This window comes from Leuresthes tenuis, unplaced genomic scaffold, assembly GCF_036924035.1.
Source record: "Leuresthes tenuis unplaced genomic scaffold, fLeuTen1.0.hap1 SCAF_19, whole genome shotgun sequence".
Taxonomy (NCBI): Eukaryota; Metazoa; Chordata; class Actinopteri; order Atheriniformes; family Atherinopsidae; genus Leuresthes; species Leuresthes tenuis.
The window spans coordinates 4,446,914-4,471,172 of record NW_027325373.1 but is presented as its reverse complement, the minus strand read 5'-3'; the positions used below and the strand labels follow the sequence as shown (position 1 = coordinate 4,471,172).

Here is a 24,259-nt window from a genome sequence, read left to right as displayed (position 1 = left end):
GCTTGCATATTACGGTTGGTTTGGGTTAAGTCGACCTCACCTATATGTACCATTGTCCAGCGTGTTAGGGACGGTTTCCCAGTGGATTTCAGACCATTTTTTGCATTTGTTGGCAGATTTAGCGACATTTCAGATCCCCTCAGAGACATGATTTTTCCAAGAGTCACTTGTGCATATCAACCAACTTCTCAGACAAATTTTCTATGCACTGCTCCACTAGAGTTCTCTCTCCTGCTGCAAGAACTGCTCTCTCTGCTTCCACTCTGCTCATTTAGCAGCAAAGGAAAGCACTGTCTGTGAGCTCCTTACACATGCTCAGTTTTGTCCTTTAAGTGTATTAGCGGGACCTTGGACTGCGTGAGAAAATACTCAAAACATTCTGCAGCTTCTCATTTTCTCTTTGGGTGATCGTCAAACACGTAGACAGAGCCTAGATGGGTTCATGTTATAAGAATGGTGGTTTTGTGAGTTGGTGCTTATAAAATCAGGATATCATTAGAGGAGAACAGGAGTCTCCAATTATTCTGACAGCTAGCGCAGGTAAACAGACAGTCTTAATGGGCTGCTTTTCAGTCACAGATTCAGATTCCTTTCACTGCAACAGAAAAAAATATATATATACAAATGAAAGCAGCTTTATTGGTAGCTCTACTCTATTAAGATACATAATAAGTGAGCGCAGACTGTAACAAAAGTCACCAGATGCTAAAGCTGGGACAAAGCAGAATGCGAATCCAACACAAACATGCTAACTACTGCATGATGTCATCGAGCAGCATTTATCGACTTTTTTAAGGAGGCTTTAGCTACTTCTAATTTCGAACAGTTATTAATGCATGCTCTTTGGATTATATCATTGGGATTTAGCTGTGCTTTTTGGATTTTTGGGAGTAGTTTAGATAAATATCACCATCATACATGGGGTGGCTGTGGCTCAGAGGTAGAGACATCTTCAGCCAATTGCAAGGTCCTTTGGTAAGATGCAAAAAACCCACATTTCCCCAGGGGCACTCAAAAGGAACAGCTATTAAAAAAAGCTTCAGTGCTACATGACTGCATGTGCGAATGGGGCTTGTAGTGTGCAATGCTTTGAGTGTTCCTTCTGTAATACTGTCCTTCTGAATAAAAAAGGTCAGCATTGTGATTTGGTCAAAGAAATTATGAAATAAAGAGAGAGAAAAAATGGAAAAAGTAGAAACTACTGAGGAATAACAAAAGCAATACAGAAATCAATTAAATCAAAAGGAAATGGAAAAATAAAATAATATAAGACTAAATAAATTCTATTTAAATGAAAATAAATGTTGTTTTCTCTCAATACCCCTTAATATTTTCACATTTTCTATTTTTAGAATTACTCTTTCATCAATTCCTCTTTATATTTCATCACTAATAGCCTCATTCTTTTTAAGATGCATCCTTTTTTGTGGCACTCATCATCTATAGTCTTTAAGCCAGTATTTTAAAGACCTGCATTAAGGCACTTAAAACATTTCTGACATATGTCCAGTCCAGTGGCCTCTTATTGTTCCCATAAGAGGTCTTCCCAAGACAGGCTGAACATCTTCTTGTTTTATTACCCATGCTTCATGACCTGCTCTTCTTCAGATGAAAAAAAAAGCAATAAGCTCTGAACCTCATGTTAATGACGAAAGGAGTCTACTTTATTATCACCAAACAGAGAGGTGATGGGTATGCATGCTGCTAAGAAAATCCTTTCAATTAATTTATTTTTAGTATTATTCTCACAATAGCTCATCTGGTAACCTATTTGTTCTCAGCAGCGATGCAAAGACCCCTGAGTGGGCTAATACAAAAAGCCATAAAAACACAGGTGTACTGTCAGTTCAATTTGCCAACAACGGTCACATGCATCTGCATCTTTACAGGCATAGATCCAACCGTGAGCTCGTCACATCTCCTCAATTTCACATTAAACCGCAGAATAAACAATTCAAAAGGATAGAAAGTTTAAAAAAGGCTGGTCCACACACACACAAAAAAAAGTTTATAATGAACAATAACTTGAGTAAAAAAGAGATTCTTGCTCACCACAAAGACTAAGTCCTTTATCTTAGAGTATGAAACCATGGCACTGGAGGTATTGGTCCAGACACACAGACTCCATGTGGTTATTTAGGCAGATAAGACTGATTGGAAATACTGCGACATTAAATAAATCACGATCAGTTAGCGATTCTTTTGATCCTACACCATGCATCTTAGCTTTTCAGTCTGAAAAGGAAGCATTTGACCAAAAATTAATAATCACAGCCAACACTGTGCACACTACTGGTGTGTATTATCGCTATCAGATAAAAAATATTTTACAAGTCTCTTTTAAACCCTTATCAGCCACAAGTCTGGAGAAAATACCCCTCACATCCACAATCACATGTTCTCCCTAACAGTGGTGCTATATGGCCTCCCTGCACTGTCAGGGTGGGCTGTCCGTCAGAGCTTCCATAATGAAAAGTGAACTGTCCTGCTCACCTTCCTCCTCCTCTTTTGCTGCCATCAGCTGCTGTCTCTTCCAACTTTCCTCTTATTTAAACGTTTCCACACTCTCTCTCTCTTGCTTTGCAAAGTCACAGTCAAAGTCAGGCTAAAGAAAATGCCAGCACTCTTTTTGTGAGTGAATGAATGACAGCTTTATAATAAAAGGTAACATCACAGTATCTGCATTGATTTAAAATCACAGTTACAAATTCCTTTAAACTCATGTGTTCCTCACAATTGAAAATTTTGAAGTTTTTGTCTCTAAAATGGCTTAGTGCTGACTCTTCACCTTTTTCCTCATTCCATGAATGGAGACTTATTAATATGCTAATTGGACCTGCTAAAATCTCCACCAGCAGCTGACACTGGCCTTCCCTGTTTATTCTGACTCTGTTTACACTATGCTTTGTTTAAGCCGTCTAAAACTAGGATAATTCAGCAATAAGTGCTTGAATCAGATAACAACTCTACAGAAGACCTTGAATTACACCTAACTGCATATAAGGGGAAATATCATAATAGTAATGTATTCGCTTTGAATGGCTTTCAGCACTGTTAAAAAGGCAATGCTTGCTGGCCAAGAGCTGTGGCAACTGAGCTCACAGTTCAGTCAGCGAGGAAACCTAGCTCTCAAATACCAACTAGCTTACTTATAAATTCCCAGCTGAGAGCTGATTTGACCACTAGCTCGAGCAGCTCACGAGTTAGAAACTAAAAGCTCAGCTTGGGGTCTTGGCTTTCTCAACTGCAAGCTTAGGTAGGTCACACGATGAGACCTCCAAGCTGAGCATTTTGCCTCATGACTTCCTGGCCAAACGCTTGGAAAAACTAGCTTGCGAACTCCAGGCTTCTGTGGCTCGACCAAAAGAGATGTAGAAAGAGATCACTCAGTCAGGAACTCTGCAGCCAGTTCAGCTAGCTCTTGGCCACATGAGCTTGAATTTTCTGTAGGAATCCCTCTGTTAGCTGGCTTGGTGAGCTTGTAGCTCTGAGAATAATTTTTGTTTCCCCAAATTCTCAATAAAGCTAGCTTTGATATCTCTGTTCTCCCGTAACTAGGGAAAGCCTGGCTCGTTTGCCCAAGAAGTGATCTCTCGGTTGAGTTTGTAGCTCCTGAGCTTGTGGTGGAGTGAACCTAGGAAACGTAGCTCCCATGGCTCGCTCAACAGACTGAAAGAAGGGCTCCCCTCTTATCTGGCATTCTACTGCCTGCTCCACCTAGCTTGTGCTTATATCTTCTCACAGCTTGCAGGTTTTTTGTTTCATCTGCTTCTTACCACACAGACAAATAAACTAAACAGCCCCATCGCGCAAATAGCCAAAGTTGGTTTCTGAAAATATTCTAGGCAGAGCATTCGGCGTGTCTGACCTCACCTTTCTGAGGATGTAGGTGGCGTTCTGGAGATTCAAAGCAGAAATCCTCAGCCGTAGCATTGATGGCTGATATAGACTATACTACACTGATATTGATCATAACATACCTTATAACATAAAAGTAATACTTTATAAACATGCTAATAAGGTTAAATACTTGAATTTTGGCAGTGAGGGATTTTAAGATATCACCGTGTAACAGTACACTGTACAGTCCACACTAGCCTCAGAGTAAAATACTTAATTAAGTGATGCTATTTGTACAGTCTGTTACCTTAAATCCAAAGTGGTCTGATTAGCTCTATAACTCTATATTAAAATTCAAAGTACTGTAGAATAGCTCCCTTCTACTCCTGATAGATCTTTGTATCTGGCATTCGAAAAAGGTCTGTCAGGAGCCAGAAATACCAGCTCTCTAAATGAACTCTAATTGAATAATGTAACATCTCACACCTGCTTAGACTTTATGCACGAGAGTTAGCTTTTAAAATTGAGTATATTGCCAAAGGGTGTATATATTAAGAGGATTTCTGGTTCAGATCCTGGCCGGGGCCTTTATGTGTGGAGCTTGCATGTTCTCTCCAACTTCCTCCCACCATCCAACATTCGTGTCGGGTTAATTGGTGATTCTAAATTAACTCTAGGACATCCCTAGGAGAGAGTGTGAGAGCGTATGGTTGTTTATCTCTGTGTGGCCCTGTGATGGACTGGCGAGCTGTCCAGGGCGTGACCCGTTTCTCACCTAAAGGCAGCTGGAAGGTAACAAATCCCAAAGTCATTAGTGAGGACAGTTCAAGTGCATTATATATTGAGTGAAGTCATCATAGGCCCCCTGAATCCATGCCGACGTCATGAATTTTCTAAAAAAAAATCCAAAATGCTAAATCACAGAATTTGGCCACATCTGTCTATAACTTTAAACTGACACTTTTAATTGCACATGTGATACTGTGAGAAGCAGATATATCAACTTTGTGTTTCGCCTGCTAAAAGGAAAGGCAGCTTCTTCATTCCCAAACAATAAAAGTGGGCAGTTACAACAGCCTTGTCTTTCTTCCATAAACCATTCTCCAGGCCAGCGTTGCTGTTGTCAGGAAACTGGGTAGCCAGTGAGATAATCATGCCCCTTGAGTAACACTCTACACACAAAAAACCACAGTCCTGTATTTAGTGCACATACAAAGATTTAATTGCTTGCAAATCTCACCTTTCCTGCAGCCGAGGCTCCTTGGTCCAAAGAGAAGCTGCAGAAACACAAATGAGAAGGACAAATAATTCTCAGAGGGACACACAAGCACACACAGACAGATTCACTTGTCTTTATACGTGCATGCACATCTATATATGATTCTGCTGCACACGCACTCAATGTACCTTAATTACTTGACAAAAGTGATTATCACTTCAACAGAAAACAGGAAGTGTGTATATCTTCGACTAATCATTTTAAATATATTCAAAGGACAGACACTGAGATGCACGAAACACACCCATATGATCCTTTCCGCTGAACGCACAGTGTGGGTTATGTTTTTAGACCTCCTGCTTGAGTGAAATGACTCAAGAAGATGTCTTTACAACACTGCTGAAGAGCTCAAAGTCCAGGAGATAATGACTCAAATTACCATTTCTTTCTGGGGAAGAAACAAATGTAGAAAAATACTTCATAAATGAAAAATAGTCCCTCTCGAAAATCAAAGCTTTGTTTTGGCTCCACATTCAATTAACCCTCTTGACTTTACAGTGGCACCATATGAAAAGTTTACTTGATTTTTTTAAGCTCCTCTTCCCAGAATAAGGTATTAAATGAAATATGCTAAATGTGGTGATGATACAGTCAGTCACATTGGAAAAGTAAATTTGCACCCAGCACATCAGCTCTAAACATAATTATGTGCTCCTAATGTAATTACTTCAACCCCTGCCAGTACATGTGGACTCACCTCTCTTCGGTGATGTTAATTAAGTCTTTATTCATTCTGTAAACATAAAATGGAATAAATAAAACATAGGTATGACACTTGGTCAACCTGTATGTTTCCCTTTACAACCTTTTGCAGTTCCTATAATCTTTTCAGGAATGGGGCCGTTTTTTCGTGCATTCAGACATACAGGAACTAGGGACCACGTCCCTCAGTTCCTGGAACCATTTTAGCTCCGTCTCCGAGGCAGGGTCTTTTCTGGGTTCCATAGGAACACATGACATAGGTGTTTGGTGGTTGGTAGTTACGCCCTTTGTCTGAAATGTTTACTCATACGACACGGACACAACCGGCGCCTGTTTAATAAGTTAAACTTCGTCTCCTTTGTCTGCGGCGCTCTGCTCTCCTTCTTTCCTCCATGAAACGAAGAAGTATCGCCCGCTGCTGGATTCTCCGTCTCCTGACTCTCGCTGTGAGCTCTTCCAGCCTCCATCTTAGACGCCTGATGTGATCGTCCATGATTAATATCACCGTCATGCAGACCGTGAACACGGTGGCCTCCTCGCTCTCTATGTTAGATTCTTGGTGGTGTTGTTTTCTTCTCTCCTTACTTTTCGCGGGTTTTGTTTTGTTGTTGAGTGTGGCGCTAAAGTACTGTTGCATCACATCGGTCCCTGTCAAGGTCTCTGACTCATGTGCGAATGCGAAATGAAACGGTTTCCCGAATGAAATTCGAGGTGGACAGTTCTTAGAACTGAGTTCTTAGAACGTCTCTGTCCGAATGCGGCTACTCAGAGTTGAATCATCTTCTGGAAGGTGTTTTGTAATCACTCCTCGTTTTAAACGACAGCTCTTTCATTGGAACCATATTTCCCACCAATCACCAGGCGTAACAAGTCATTAAGTTCTACAATTACTCCTTTACCTTCGGACAAGTTTTCAGATTAAAATCAGTGCGGGTTTTTGTTTCCATAATAATAATTTCCTTCCGCTTAAGCGGAGGAGCAGCGACTCTACTCCCAGATGACCAAGCTTCTCACACTATAATAAGGGTGAGCCCAGCCACCACTTGGAGGAAGCTCCTTTCCACCACTTGTTTTTTCTATTACTCCCCACAGCTCATGACCACAAATGAGGGATGGAGCATAAATCAACTGGTGTTTGTCTTCGTGGAATCTCCGGGAATGAATGCATGTTAAAAAGATGAGGAGCAGGGTGAAAATAATCCTTGGTCTGTCCAGCATTGAGCCTTTTTACTCCCTTCAGATGCTTATTACATCCTTCATATTAAAAATGTAAAAAATAAAATGAAACACTAAAATCAGAAGGATCAGCTTAACTCAAACAAATTACTCAATGTCATTTCAACTAAGTGTTTGTGTTTTTGACACCAATGTCAAACAAATGAACAGACAGCCAACAACCATCTGCTGCTACCTCCCAGCTTTTTAACTGGGAGTAGTCACCTCCTGTATTGGAGATCTGACCAGAAAGCCATTACGTTCAGAAATATTTGACCATCTCACGAGTTACAAGGTTCTGACTTGCTGGGTTAATGTGCCGCATGCTGTTGAGACGATGAGAAAAATTAATCTGCCATATAAACCCTTTAATTTGGTTGTGGCAGATTTGTTCCAGGTTATGAGCAGAAGAAGAGTTGATCAGGCGGGGCACTTTGACAGAAGCTGCATACTGCATGCATTTCCCACCATATGGAAGACAGAGTCAGATCAGATAAGATTGGGAAATATTGATTTCACTCAGAGAAGAACAAGATGTCTGCGCTCTCTTTTACAGTCGTTCTTTTTGCTGCAACACCCTTAAGACTCATGCTTATCTAAGTTTACAATCCCTAAATATAATTATATTGTAGCATTACATACCACTGATAGATTTTTCTGCTGTGTTGACACGCCTGCTAATTGTAGTTTTTCAGCTCATAGTTTTTCAGCTTCATTGAAAGACAGGAAAAAAACAACTTAAATCTGTAAAATGTTAATTCATTTTAACCTTTATTCGACAAACACAAGCATAAATAAATAATTTTCAGTGGTTTTTGCTGACTAATTTCACTGTATTTAGAAAGTGTGAATAAATCCAGAACGTGATCCCCACATTAGACTAAAAACAACTGGGAGAAAAAATGGAAGAGCCCACAGTCTGCAGATTAGTTGGTGACAGATTAGGGTGTCAGGATTGGGTATAAAAGGAGCATCCACCAAAGGTTTAGTCTTTCCAAGTGAAAATGGGCAGTGGCAAACCTTCCTAAGCCAAAACTTTTCAACATACAAAGTTAATGGAATGGTGAAAAGATGAGATTCGGGCTGATATCCAAGAGAGGTTCAAAAGCCAGCATCTGTGATGGCTTTGAAGTACATCTGTGTCCATCACATGAAGGAATTTTGGAAAAACCTAAGGTACCATGGAGGTGACTTCTTTTCCCAACAGGTCTGTGGTTATCTGTCTGAGGACAATGCCAGAGTTTATTCTGCATGAATTACCGCCTGGCTTCGTAGACACAGAATACGGGTGCTTAGCTGAGCTGCCTTCGCTTCAGATCTGTCTCCTAGGGAAACTGCATGGCACATTTGAGGAGGAGAATCAAACAACCACAGAGTGTTGGTCAGTTTAAATCTTGTAATGAAGACAGATTTCTCTGCAGATCTCCAACGATTAATATCCTCAGCTGCCAAACCATTCAAAAGTGTTAAAAAGAGGAAGGGTGGTGTAACACAAATGAGTGTGCTGTTATCACAGAATTTTAGATATTTTTGTGTTTTCTAAATACAATGAATAAGTCAATTTAGGGCACTAAAAATTATTTTCTTTGTACTTGTGTCTGTTGAATCTTTATAAATGACTTTTAATGTTTTGTTGCATTTTAGGAAACCTTCCAACGATTCTGGCTATGAGGTTTTTATCAGTCAAAGCTCACCTTGCCATGCTGCTGTCGGCAGAGCTCTCTCCAATCTGTGAGCTGGCGATCCATTTGGTCTCCCCCACCACCGTCCTGGCATGCGGCAGGCGGCCCACGTCTTTCACCGTCATCATCAGGTGCTGCGATGACTTCAGAACCCTGACCGCCTCGTCGTGTGGGATGCTCAGGAAGCTCTGGCCGTTCACCTCTAAGATCTGGTCTCCCACCTGTGGGGAGGGAGGGGAAGAGAGAGGCGTGGTGGAAGGGTCTGAGCAAGACGGCAAGGGCGGAGCAGGCAGAGACTGTCGCATGCACAGGTTCACAGGTCATAGGTCAAAATGAGAGGCAACGTAACAGATGGAGGTGGTGAAAATGTACAAGATGTTTAATGAATCAGAGTGAGATAATTAGATTGTAAGACTCCTGTTTAAAGTTATGGCATTCTCAAGTTCTCAGGTCAGTGAACAGAAATAATTACAAAAGGACTAAAGTAAGCTCTGCTCATTGACAAGTTCAAGACCAGAGCGTTTTAATGTTCAATTCACTTTGCATCAAGATCACAGGCTGGAGGAAGAGGCAGAAAAAGAGTAATGATGTCCTTACTAAGAGCCACCTTGGACTGTGCTTTCTGTCTCCAATAATGAGCTGGTTTATTGTAGCTTTAATCCTCTGGGGTGAGGTCTCAGATCCTCGTCTGGTTGCAACAACTTCACTAGTATAGGTCACAACTCTGACATCGTGTACACACACTTCAGTTGATGCGCTCTCAGTATAGTTGTGCACATCTGCAAACTTGGAGTACAAACTCTAAGAGAGGGTTTGGGGGACAAAATTCCCCTGAAAAAAAGAGCTGGTCATAGTGTGACTGAGAACAAAGAAAACCTAACAGACAGCTTGTACACAACAGTAAATGTGCAGTGTAATTTATCCTCTTATATCACAAGCGACTGTCACGGTAACGGGTAAAGGTTTTGTCATCCACGAAACACAAAATAACAAAATCTGTCACCATAAATGCTGGACTTTTGAATTACTTTGTTGGAAATTAAGCAGCATTTATCAGTTTAAAAAGGTCCCAAAATGTCACTTTCAACTAAACAAACCTTACAATCATTTTAGTTTCCTCTGACAGCAGAAAGGATGGTAACTGCAGATTGTAGATATTCATACATTTTAGCTTCTTGGGTGTTTTCCGGCAAACTGAGCTCAGTCAATCATGAACGCAGGTTTCTTTGGAGCACCGCAGGGGTGGTGCATTAAGTGCACGGTTCAGATGTTTTTCCCAAACAAATTTTGTGAGCCTCACACTCTTACTTCCCTGCATTCTGGCAATTTTTATGCTATTCTGTCATCTTTTCCCCATCACTTTGACATGATCTACTGTTTTCTGTTCTTCGTTTGGCAAAGTTTGCTTCTTTAAATGAGCAGGTGCCACATAATTTCATCAATGACAAATTAATACATCTTTATTAATGAATAACGAGATTTCTGCTCACGTTCAACACATTTAGCAAAAAAATGGCTGCTGTGAGAAAGATGCATTTTACTTTTAAGATTAATTAGCAAACAGCATCAGTAAAAGGAAACCTGAAATCCAAGAAAAATGAATGTTCTAATGTTGGTTAGAGCTCCTACTTCTTTTTCTTTGTGGCTGCAGCGTAGTTATGAAGCTGGCTCCATTACGGCGTGCTGCTAACTGAGATCACAGTGCTGTGCGTGTGTGTATGTGTGGATTAATTACTTTTATATTTTGGGAGAAAGACAAGACCCTGTGCTTAAAAATTAAAGTGGTTGAGAACAACAATAAAGTGTTGTTGTTTTTTTTAAATAACAAAATTCTGCTACTTTTTGTTTGGGGATTAGAAGTTTGCATCAGTGTTAAATGTTAAATGAGTGATTTATCACCTGTGTGCCCTTCAGAGTCTACTGCTGTGCACAGCAGCACCTCTGCAGCCCATCTAAGACTCTAAAGACATTCAATTAGCCTCTGCCCTAAATCATTTTTATTTTAGCACTTTCGAGCCAATGCAAGGAACGAATAATCCAGACAGTATACATAAAAGCAATCAATCAACACTGCTAACGAGCAACACTGCCGTTAGAACACACTGATGCTACAGAAAGCACTTTTAATTTGAGCTGACAGGCTGGGCTGATCCCTCAGGGACAAAAAGGCAGATTTTAACTCCAATTACAGGCTGTTTGTTCCAGCTGTTTGCATTTCATAAAGGATCGGAAATGAGTCATCTCTCTGCTTCTCATGGACATTTACATGTTTGACCGTCTTGGAGCTCAGTTCACTGTGAGCTCAGCTCGGCTTGTCGGCACGTAACGGAGAAAAAAGCAGACATGCAAACCAAAGAAAAACCTTCTCTGCAAACATACTGATGCCAATAAAGTTTTGGAGAAAAAAACACTGAATCGTCTTGACCTATGTTTAAATTTACCTTAAAACAGGAAATGATTCAGACAGTTGAAGTGTAGTCACAGAATAGCAGCGACACTCAGATTATGCTCTGCTCAAATGAACTTTTTTGGCATTTAATTCTGCTACTTTGATGCTTCCTTGTCATTTCACTCAGTTTGGTACCTTCTTAAAGGCCTTGAACACCTTGATCCAGATGAGTAAGCAAATCTGGGCCCGACGCACCTACACCGGCAGCTAGTGAACTTCACTGAGGACAAAATCCAGGGCAGATGGTCTTGAGATGGTATTTGTTGTGATTTGGTGTTAAAGCAGCAGTGCGTAACTTCTGTCGCCCCCTAGAGGATTTCTGCGTTATTACAACAATGCGGCCGGCACCTCGATATGACGTATGGCCCTTTGTAACCCGCCCCTCCCCTTCACCGCCGTACTCTCTATTGTTGTCAATGTGGCTGCAGCTCCGTTGTGTCACGGCTCCGCAACAACATATACGCAGAGCTTCTATCTGTCTATAGAACCTGTAAGCTACTAAATTTACTCGTCACAGCACACAGAGTCCCCGCAGAGAGTTACACACAGCAACACGGCTACACCTTGTAACTTACTGGTTCTTAGGCGAACGTTACACAATGTGGCGAACACCAGGCTGCTAACAATACATTACATTCACAGCACCATTTCCAAGAAAACAAAGTACTCGATTTTCATTTCAGAAATCTGGCCACCTTAACCTGTAAGCTCAATGTAATTGTATTGAAAAACAGGGATGATTAATGCCAAAACTATTTGTGCCCCTTTTTCTTTAAAGTGCACCATCTTATCTATCTTATGTATACTTTCCAGTGACATTGACTGAACATAGCTGATAGAAGTTGGTTAAGAAAGATACTGCTCCAGAGCACACAGCCAAGACAATCATGCAATGCTTTTAGGATAATGCTTTTAATGTCCTTACATGGCCAGATCAGGGCCCAGATTAGAATCCCACAGAACTCCTGCAGTAAAACCTGAACCATCCACTCTCACAGAGGATCAGCCAGGAAGAATGGAAGAAACTCCTCAGACCCCAGTGCCTTATGTTTGTAGTTTGCCCCCCAAAAATATTTAAAAAAAGACTCAATGCTTCTGCAAGGTTCTTCTCAATTACAGTTCCTGATATAGATTGGAGGGTTCAGTGAATGTCCTGATACACCACAGCTGCTTCCCACCCAGGCTGGTAGAGGACATGTTGACATGTCACAGAGGAAAAACATGTGTAAATAATACAATTAATGATTCCGCTACCGGCTTTCTGCAGGCTGGCTCACTGTGACATTGTTATGGCTTGCAGGGAGGCTTAGTGAGGACAGATTTCTTGTTAATATGAGTAACACCTGAGCCTTTCCCACTTTGACAAATCAGAATGTGACTGTGCTGGAAAAAGCCTATTAACTGCAATACTGAGAACGAGCAGGGTTTTATGCTCCAGGGCCTGCAGGGACTCCAACTAAAGCTGTTGTGCTTATATACACCTAACACACCCCCTCTCTTTTTCTTGTTGCAGGTAAAAAGAAGGCTTTAGTTGAGGAAGGAGAAAGGACTGTAACATAAACAGTACATTGTGTACAGTGATTCAGTATTTTGTAAGGTCAACCAAGTCAGATCGTTTGCACCGACTGTAAATGACGAATGACTCTAATTATACACCGAGTACGTTTTCTAACCTTGTGAGCATCATTAAATCTTTTTAATTAATTACTCAGGAACAAATATGATAATGCCAATACAGAGTATTAATCTTCCAATAGATCTCTTTATTATGATGAGGGTGTTACACTCACATTTACATTTACTGGGGACTTTAACCTTAACCCAAACTTACCTTGCTGTGTCTTGACTTTTAACCTAACAGAGATGTGTCCTCACGACGTGACTGGCTGACACACACATGCACAGACACGGAGCCTCATGTGGTTAAAGGTGAGTCACTTGCTGCTGGCGTCATTTAGTTGCTGCTGACGTTTTTCCCTTCTATCGTCTCATTAATCGGCTCCTCCATGTTCCCCTCCTCTCCCTCATTATACCTTTATTTGAGAGTAGATTGGCCATGTTCTGACTTACAAGCACTAAATTTTTTGCACTATTCTCTGCATAACACCCCGACGAGCGACTGAAGTGTTGGATTTCTTCGACAACCAATGGCAAAGTCATCTACAATACGACCTCTGCTCAGCGTCACCATCTGATAACACAGCAATGTTCATACTGAGAGGAAAAGCAACTAAGGCTACAAACCATAGCTCAATTGATCACAGTGGAATGCTACACACCGTTTGACTGGAACGCTCCCAATAACAATAAAAACCTGTGAAGTATATAGCTCCAGGTGGGGCCGTCAGGACCTGGCAGAGAGAGGTAGTATAAGTTCAAAAATAAGAAAATGTGAGTAAAACTGTCTCAACTACAGTGGCATCTAACTGATGTATGATTTTAAAAGCCTATTACAGTTTTTGCCAAGAATTTTGTTAGATGATATATGTTGAAATGTTTAAATTAAGGAGAGAAAAAGACAAAGATGACAAAGTTTCTGTAGTTAAAACCTAATCCTGCTCATTTTTCTGCTCCATAAAGCTTCAGTGTAAACAGAAAGGTGTTTAAAAACGCCACATCATTTATTACACGTTCCTTCATTAGCATGGCACACACTGCAGTTTCAGCACATTTGCATAACCAGCTCATAACTTACTGATGCTCGCTTAAGAGCCCTTTGTGTCACTTTTCAATGCACGGGAAACTGCATTTTGCCTTCATAGCAGTATCTGAAGCACTGGCAGCACCAATGCTAAATGCTTCTACAGCGCTCTTTTAAAAGCAAGTACATAAGGAGGTCAGAGGGGAGGAAGGGGGCAGACACCCCAATCCTTCCAACCTCCAGTTTCTTTTGCTCTACTACGGTACGTTGTAACTCCTTAAAAGCACCTGGCTGAGTCTAAGGCCATCACAATCAACAATTAATTTCAGATAACCGTGATCATAGTTGTATGATGATCCCACTCATCTTCAAATATGACATGTCCTCTGCTGTGGACACATTATATTTGCCCATTTAAACGCTTAAGAAAACAAGCTTTTATGTTACTGTATTAATAATAAATCTAAAGTTATTCATAGGAACGTAGCATGACACTGGGATAAAAATGAGGTGAGACAGTTTAATAATTTCCAGACAGAATCACGACGGCTCTAGTTAAGGCTCGGAATGGAAAGTACTTGGCTGACATGATTAGAAATTCAAACACATTTCTTTAACCCTGCATGTCCAGCGTCAGCGTGTGTGTGATGTGTTGGGAGTGAGAAAAGGCTGACGGTTCATAGTGAATTAAACCACAAGCCCTTGTTCTCGGCCACCCCTGTTCATTTAAGAATGGGGGATGATAGCTGACCATAATCATATCAATCATAATGTCAGCAAACCTGCGTTCTGCCATGAATACAAGGCCACTGCAGTAATGTCAGTGTTAACTGTGTAAGGCATTACTCTGCTGGCAGACGAATCTACAAGCTCTGAATCATACTCTGCAAAAACACGCAAACTCAAAAAGCCTGAAACATTAGATTCAGGGTGGCTAACAAATAGGCGGTAAAGGATTATCAGGAAGAACTAGTAAACCCCCAACAAATCCTCTTTGTCTCCAGTGTGCTGTCTTACAAATATTCTTCGACCGAGATGGTTTCTCCTTTTGTTGACATACCTAAATGCAAATTAAAGTGCTGCACTTGGCAAGCTGTGAGTGATGAATCATATCCCCCGTCTTCTTCAGCTCACACTAATTGCTACCAAATAAAGAAAAAAAATCTGTCCTGGCTGCCTCTCAGCTCTTTTCCCTCTTTGCTCTTATCGGTTGAACCAGGATCACACATAAAGACTTTACTCAAATCCATAAGGACATGATGGCTGATGACATTCCTGTACTAGATGGATTTGTTTACTCTTGTGGTAAGAATAGCCATGAACTGCTCCTGAGTGATATCTGAGAATTAATGTTTTCGATGCTTTCCATGCAAAGAAAGGCTAAAAAGGAAAAAAATAAGATATCCTAGCTTTTCCAACCTGAATTTTCATTGTTCGAAAGGCTTAAGAATTAAGAATAGCAGTAATGGAGAACAGTCGGGGGTGAAGTCACAGGTTAAACAACCAAGACGTGTACCTTCAAAGGAGTTGTAAAAATGTGTTGCTGACATCAGCGTGGCAGGGCACTGTTCAGCTGTATGTGAAGCACTGACCCACAAACAGGGTCTACAAAGACTGAAAACAGCTCAATCTGAAGTCTGCAAGGCAGAACCTGAATAAGTCACTCAGAAAGACATTTTGAGCACAGATTAAATTAAAGCTGAGCTCTTCGGCTGCAAACATTTTCACATTTTAGCAATATCACCTCGATAATTGTTGAGCATTGAGGTGGCGCATTCTGCATCGTTTCTGTGTGGCAGCCAGTGGTGCAAGAATGGGTAACGTGGAGATTAGATTCCACTTAATGTCAGCATGTTTTGAATGCAAATGTCATGCAATCAGTCAAGGAACTGAACTAAAAACAGGCTGGCCTCTTCCACAGGACAAGGATCCAGATACTTGTTGAGGGTGTTTTGCAAGCTGTGATATCTGCAAAGCACCGAAGGAGGAAGAAATATTGCGTCCACTTTTTCATGCACTTGTTACATAAAGCATTCAAATGAACCCCTGGCATTATAGCAGGCTAATGCATGCTCATCTATATGTTCCAATCATAAAAACAAAAGAATATGAAGTAAGCACTTTATGTACAATATAGAAAATAAGCACTTGACAGCACTCAATGCATCATGGGTAGTACAAATGTAAACATACTGCAGAGCAGTATAGGAAGAGAAAAGACAATTGCACCCCCACTGAATTGTAATACTCAGGCCATTCAATCAGGACTCTTGTCAAGGATTTGTGTGATATTATCGGAGTTCTGTGATGAACAGTCTGGGTCAGACGGCTCAGAGCTGCAGTGGTGGACATGCAGAGGGCAGCTGTATGGATAAAGTGGCACCCTTAGACTACTGATCCCTAAAGCTCCTTTAAGCACACTGAAGCCGTTTTGTTAAGTCCTTCGCCACTCTTTTCACTTAAATGTATCTTTTCCTGTGACTAGTTGAAGACTCTGATCCCTCTTTATATCCTTTACTTCTTACATAAAGTGAATCTCTCTGGATTGAGAGAACTGTATTTGAATCTAAGAATCAAATTAAGAGTGACTTAATATTAAAATCTCTCTCTCTGAGCATTAATCAAAGCCCTAAAAATGTATCATGTTCATTAATCTTACATAAACGCATATGTTATTTTCCCATAAAAACAATCAAATGACTTAAATGCAAGTCTGCACTTTTGGCTCACATGTTACTTGCACCTCTCGTCTGCGCCACCCCCAAGATTAACACTTGTTAGGAAAGCATTAATCACTTCATGGGAAGAGTTAATTTACGGTAATTGTTGATTGATTCCACTCAGTTTGTTCTGCTCTGAGACACGTGTGGTGCAGCTGTAAACTGCCAGTTGCGTTGCAGGGAAAATGTGCACGTGTCGCAGGGAAAACACTAAGTCATGGGGGAGTGTGATGTAGAGGAAAAGCTGAGGTGGGGCTGACCAGAGAAGGCAAAGCGCTAACTGAGCCCACAGAAAGAAGGGTGTCGCAGCTACAGAAGCTCTAATACTGCACCTTTCAATGAACTACTGAATAAGCACACAGCTAATAATGGGTCAAATTAATCAAACAATCACAATTCATTTTGGATAACTTTGTTTCTGTGTTTTGTGCTTCTAGTTTACTGTGATGCATTTAATTAGTGTTAGGCCATAAACGAGGGTTACTTTCACTCTGTACTGTTGGACACAGATGCCATGCTGGAGGTGCTACTTCTTTGCTAATGTGCTGCCCACGCTGCTCATCCTCGCCAAACACAGCGGGATTTAAGAATGTGCTACATTGGTGGGTGTAGGAAATATGAAATTATTTGATTTCAATGGGAAACATGAGCCAAGGAGCCAACAGATCATTCATTAAAAAGCTACTAAAATCACTGTCATCTCTGGGTGACGATTAACTTTCACTCGTTGTCTTCTGAAATGAAAATGACCACATGAAATTACGTTTGTGGAGGAATTGCTAGACGTCACATCTCCCTCAGGTCTGAGACCGTCACTGGAAATGATTAGAATTTAATAAGAAGCTTTGGCTTCCTCACCTTTCCTTGTATTGTTCATTAATATCTATGCAGCTTTTAACAAGCTATTCTTGATGGCTACTCCATCTCGTGGTCATGTCACCCCTCAAGTCCCCATTTGTCTCGTTCTGACTCTCACTGTCTATATTTCACTTGGATACTTTTTTCCCCATTACCCGTTTTTCTTTCCTCTCCCCACACGCAGTCTAATTTCTCCCCTCTTGTCTGTAACATACAGCAATACACCGTCAGGGGTTCCCATCAGCCATCTGCCTCTCCATCTCCTGATCACAGATCAAGCTGCAATTTGTATAAGATTAAGCTGTATTCAATAAATTTGTGAGTGTAGAGGATTTTCTCTGTTCAGGTCTCTAAAACTCAATATATACTGAATATTTTACATTCTCTGAGTCTTATGGCAGGTTTCTGAGAGATTTTTAGCTGGTCATATACTGGTTGTACGCCATTAGGGCGGCCGTGGCCAATAACCAGAAGCTTGACGGTTTGATTCCCACTCAAAAAAGATTGAACTGACAGCTGGAGGGGTGGCAGTCCACCTCCTTGCCACGGCTGGGATGACCTTGAGCAAGGCATCTTACCCCCATGCTCCCCGGCTCTGTGATTGGCTGCCCACCGCTCCAGTTTATGGCATCTGTCTCCATGAGTGTGTGACCCTGTGCACGTGTGATGTGTGTGTTCAACAGGTGCCAACCTGGATGGATTGAATGCTGAGGAGTAATTTCATGTATTTCCCTGCATGTACATGACAATAAATCTAATCTTAATGCTTGATATATTTAGGTAAAATGAGTCTGGTTTCCGTCAACAGTTTCTGATCTGATTTGTAGCTGCTTCTGAGTAAAAGTTGATAGAAACACCAAGTTTCAATAAAATTGGCTTGAGTTGTCATGTTTGGCTTGAAGCAATTTTTGCTCTTTTCAAAAAGGAACTGAAGCACATTAGGGGAAACGAAAACAAATGCATCATGATGTACTGAAAAGATTACTCACTGTACTGTTGCAAGGCCAATACTCGCAGACACATGCTCAGCTGAAAAGAATTCCTCAAAACTTCTCTCCATCTTTCCGTCTTATAGGACCAAGTTGATTGATCTTGTTTTATCACAACTTATTTGTCTTTTAATTACATCTGTGTGCAACTTCCTCTATACAGACCACCACCTGCTTGCAAAACCTTGCTTATTGGATGAAAACCAAGCTAAGGACTTGTGCAGGTGAAGTGAAATAAGCTATGGTGCCCCTTGTTGCCCAGATATTTGTTCATTTTCATGAGAAGCTCCATACAGAAATCTGTTGTAAACATGATAAACACAGTCATCCAGTCAAAAGAGATGTTACATCACATCTAAATTCAAGATTCAGGTCAGTAGCCCAGTTTATTTTCATACACCAGAGTCAGTTAATGGAAGAGAAAGTTGATATTGATTGTCTTCTGGTGTGATTCAAAATCACAACCTTTAGCCTTTGGTGTGTTATCAAAAAAAAAACAGGTCAGCGTGACAAACACATTCCCCAGAGAAGGTAACTCTGAGGTAATAAATATATATATATATATCATAGACTATGTATGTGTGCAAAATAACACTCAGTGGTGCCGAATATACACAAAGTACAAACAGGATCGTTGTCTCTAGTCACCCCACATCCCTACTGGCCTGGCAATCTGACTGCTGCTTGGACGTAATTCATTTAAAAGGATTGCACCTTTGAAGGTGTGAATTAAAGGTGTGCTCGGTGATGTTTGCAGGGGGAAAGTTCACTACTTTTGCTCTTGAAGAGCACACCGCTTGCTTTTCATTTCCGACTATTAAAATAAATGCTGTTTTTGCTCTTGGTAATTTCAAGCACATTTTCCATAAACCTGGATGTGAAGACTGCTGTCATTAGTCTCTCCTATTGCTGAAGTATCTTCTAACGCTGAATACCAGGAGGCATGATCTGTATTCTAAAAAACAAACACACACGAAAGTGGAAACAAGGCGTAACTAGGTCACATCTTCGCTGGTTTGCCTGAGAGACGCCAACGGTAGGAACTGAATTTCTTGGTGTGTTAACATACTTTGCCCATAAACACGATTCTGATTGAAAAAGTCTCCATTTTATGATGCAGCCCATGATCCTGTAACCCTGGGTGTATACAATTAATTTAATTGAGTAAATACTTCAGATGTAGAACTTGTCAAGGTGCTTTAGTCTCTACGACCTGATGTGCTTTTGCTCCACTTTTCACACAAAATAAAATTCCATAAATTGATATATACACATATACATGCTTCAGAAATGGCCTGAAAAGCAACTGCTGACCTCCAGAAACACGAAGTCAGTTTCTTCTTTCTTTCTTTTTCTTTCCAATTCAATTTAACCACTATGTTCCAAATTGCTAAACACTGGTTTTCTGTTAACTATGCTACAGGGTTTTCTTGTTTTTTCCCCTCCATTGATAAGATTGTAGAGCTTACAGAAAGCTTTCGTGTCTGTTGTGATTAAATGTTTGCTGTTCCAACAGCTCCAGAACTCAGCATGACTCTGCTGAAACTTGCTTTTGAACTACATGCTGTTTCTTACAGTTAAACCTGCTGTCACACAGATCTATTATGCTAGGTCGCTGCAGTTCTGACATGAAATTTCTAATGTTATAAACAGGGTCAGTATTAATACGTGAGCAGATTGAGGATGATAAGTGACATGTGGGGCCTCACTGTTCTGATATTTAAATATATAGTTATAGTAATAGTAATATAGTAATAATAGTAGAGAGATAGTAATTTCAATTACAGATGAGTTTGGGATTTCAATCTATTTTTTTCATGTTTGATCTTCGTTAACTCGTACATCCATGTATTGATAAATGTCTTTTGAAAACTTTGAGCCACTGTGGCTCAGGAGGAACATCTTAATGATGCAACCTGGGCAGCAGTGAAGCAGAGCACAGGGAGATGAGCTGAGCAGAATCCGAGAGTACAAAACTGACAAACAGACTCTGCCTGAGCATACTGATGTCCCACTAAACCACACTTCATCCCTCAACCATACATTGCACTGTTCCCTCGAGGCCAAAAGCTAAGATCAGTGTATAATCAGACCAACAAGAATTCCCTCTGCTGCACAGGAGGTCGTGGTTGGAAACTTTCCCTCCGTGCCATCAGGAAGATAACATTTATTATTGGGACTGAAATATTTCCACAATCTCTGGATGATTTAAAGTTACATTAAAGTTAATTATTGTTTCCATACAATAATAGATCAATTATTGGATACAGTGCCATGAAATTTTGAACCCAAAGTACGAACTGGTGATCGCTTTACGATACGGCATCATATTCAGGTCAAAATGTTGATCAGAAGTTTCAGCAAAACAAAAGATCATCAGCATCAGTTGTAATTTGTATCAAATAAAGTTTGAACATGCTAAACTAAGGTGGTAATCATTTTCCTCTTTTTTTCATACCACCAGCATCCATGAAAAAGAACCCTGGAGGTCCAAATACAGGTCTGTACTGTGTGTCAGGTTGTTATTGAGACTTACCATCTACTCTGGACTTTTAACAGGAGGCAGCAAAAGTCATCCTCCAACCAGAAGGTCGATGGTTTAACTGCCAGCATGTGTCAAAAATGTGTCAGGACTTGTTGCTGCTTTCTGTATTTTAAGTAAAGAGGCCATTTGAGAATATTCCCAGCATTAGCAGCATACTATTAGGAAGCTAATCTAATTGAATAAATTCGAGAAAATCTGTTACTTCAGGATCTGTGATAGTAAGGCATAATAGCAATATGTGTGAGGAGGCTTCGGCCTCAGAGAGGTCAGAGAAGTTAATGACTGTCAAAGAATTCCTCATTCACATGAGCACTTGTATCTTCATACGCAGCAGTTTCTAAGAATTTGCATCTATCGTACGCATGCAAACACACTTTTTGGTCCCTGAAAATGAATTTTTTATAAAAACTTTGTCATGGGTAAAGCTACTTAAAAAGTGCTTGCAGATAAGAGTAAGCCGAGTGTTTGTCTTGTCCCGTCAGATTCGGTGCTGCCATCTCCTCGGTTTGAAATCAGAATATACCCCAATCTCCCCTTAATTAACACGGTGATGGGATATGTCTTTAAGATAGGGGTGGTAATTAGTGGTTAATTTAGTTACTCCCTGCTACAGTATATTAAAGAATGGTGGCGTCTGACGCCTGACCTGATCAGACCTCTTCTTGGTGGAACAACGTGGAGAATGCTGCAGAATAATGAGAATCTTCTCTGTTGTCTTTGAGTGAGCCGCTTCCCTCACATTTTGAGAGGAAGACAGCTGTAATGACATCGCCTGTCAGTGCTGTCAGAGAAGTTGTGCGCACACTAACACATTTAGCAGGCAAGGAGAGATCTTACATAAGAGAGAACACTTTTGGACTGTCAAGACATGATTTGGAAAGTATTAAGGAAAGTATGAAGCACTTGTACCATGTGTATAGAGGCCTAGACTTAGCTGTCACTGTAGAACTTTTGTTGTTCTGGTTGTGTCTTGCTTTTAATTATGAACATCTATAGTTGGTAATGTGTTAAAAAAAATTCACTCACAGACAACGGCATGAAACCAAGAAATCACTCAAAGGCCTCAGTATTTTACTTGCAAGGGGAGAACAACACACAAACCTTCTCTCTGCAGCTTTGCAAGAGTTCTCCAACGAGTGGTTGTCTCCCTTTGCCTTTTATTTGGTGACACACACACACACATACAATCTTCTACTCTCTTTCATGTGCCCAGACCTGGTATGTCTCCTGAGTTTGCAGTCATTCAGTGGGTTTACATGATGAGATTAACTCTATTATAGCTATAGTTGGGTTATGCTCCTTATCTGAGGGTAATTATGAATGAATGGAATCACTGGCACAAAGCATGTCAGACAGCAGTACGATAGGTGGCGCTGTATCCATTTCAGCTATCGCTAATAGAGCCACTTCCTGTTGACGACCACCAACAACAACAAACTCAGGCATTCAGAAAGATGGCGAAGGAAGAGCGAGATGAAGCTGCGTCCCTCTACATTTGTGATGGTTATGGCACAAACGATGCACAACGGCGCATTCTCCACCGTGTTGTTTGTTTCTTTCCGACTGCAGCGGCGACAACGGCAGTAATATCGTCTCCTTCGACTTCCGGGTGACGATCCTGGAAAAAATCTGGAGCATGCGCAGAACGTTCGATCCGATCCACTGTCGTCTCCAGGCACGTTCAGTGGGCAATCGGATCGAGTTATCCCGGGGTCTAGATTCGATCGCAAGTAACCCGATACGATTCGATTTCTTGTTACATGAGCTGAATAACTCAATCTTATTGTAGTTTAGCCATTAATCCGATCCAATTGCCCGCATGTAACCACACTGATTGACTTATTTGGGCAGTGTGAAGATAACAATCAGAGCAGAGACAACATTCCTCTTTAAAACACAGCTCTCTTTGTCTCCCCTCTCCTTTTTGTGAAGTTTTGATATATGATGGCCTCTCTGACCGTGATATTTCTATAGTGATAATCAGCAGACTTTTCAGACATACTGCACAGATGCAACTTTTTTTCTGTCTTAGAATAAGCAAGTAAATGGGTATGTGGGACAATTCTGGTTTCTTTGCATTACAAAAACCAACAGACTCTCAAACAAGTTCTTAAAGAGAGGTTACAAGGTGAGCCTCACCTCTTAAAATCAGAAAATGTATGCTGATTCCCTCGAGATAAAGATATTCATTCATTGGATGATTTAAAGCTGTTGCGAAGTAAAGAAAACAAAAACAAACAGCAAAGTGATTTCAGTTGAAGATTTCTTCAGTACAGGATGTGATTTTTGAGAATAATTAACTCTAATTCCTTTTTTTAATGACCGACTTATTGATTCTTTATAATCCAAAATCATTTTCTTCTTTGGTATTAATAAAAGTATTCAATCCACGTCAAAGCAGTACAAACAGTACAACAAACTCAAAGTATCTTTTGAACAGTGAACTGAGTTCATTCACGCCGCTGCCATTCACGATCTGACAGCATGTCAAGTTGGTCCCCTGAAAGAGCAAGTCACCACACACTGGCTTGAGTGATCCTGCCTTCCATATGTAGGTCAATTCTAACTAAAGACGAGCTTTCTGCACGCAGGTTCATTTAGGCCCTGAGAAAATCAATGCTCTGCATCAGCCTGGATTCTGCACAAATGTGGCAGTTTTTTCAGACTAGTTTGAGGTGCAGCATGCACTTAAGTGTTGGCTCGATTTTTTATTGTTTGCATTTCAGATTTCGATAAACTACACATTCCCCAAAATGTAAGGCCATCAGCACCTCCAAATCCGAGACCATGGTCCTCAGCCGGAAAAGGGTGGAATGCCCTCTCCAGTTTGGGAATGAGATCCTTCCCCAAGTGGAGGAGTTCAAGTATCTCGGGGTGTTGTTCATGAGTGAGGGACGAATGGAGCGGGAGATTGACGGGTGGATCTGTGCGGTGTCCGCAGTGTTGCGGGCTCTGCACCGATCCGTTGTTGTGAAGAAGGAGCTGAGCCAGAAGACGAAGGTCTCGATTTACCGATCAATCTACGTTCCCATCCTCTCCTATGGTCACGAGCTGTGGGTAGTGACCGAGAGAACGAGATCGTGAATACAAGCGGCCAAAATGGGCTTCCTCCGCAGGGTGTCTGGGCTCTCCCTTAGAGATAGGGTGAGAAGCTCAGTCCTCCGGGAGGAGCTCAGAGTAGAGCCGCTGCTCCTCCACATTGAGAGGAGTCAGATGAGGTGGCTCAGGCATCTGGTTAGGATGCCCCCTGGACTCCTCCCTGGTGAGGTGTTCCAGGCACATCCCACTGGGAGGAGACCCCGGGGAAGACCCAGGACACATTGGAGAGACTATGTCTCT

The 24,259-nt window shown here is 41.1% G+C and overlaps 1 protein-coding gene across 2 annotated transcripts in view; it reads right to left on the bottom strand.

Annotated features, from left to right (window-relative positions):
- Positions 1 to 24,259, bottom strand: part of whrna (whirlin a) — a 126,967-nt gene that overhangs the window by 31,246 nt on the left and 71,462 nt on the right. For both annotated transcript variants that reach the window (XM_072372382.1, XM_072372383.1), the window contains exons 4-5: positions 8,731 to 8,939; positions 5,081 to 5,117 (exon numbers count right to left, since the gene is read on the bottom strand). In XM_072372382.1, coding sequence (XP_072228483.1) covers positions 5,081 to 5,117; positions 8,731 to 8,939 — 246 coding nt within the window. The remainder of the gene's footprint in view (positions 1 to 5,080; positions 5,118 to 8,730; positions 8,940 to 24,259) is intronic.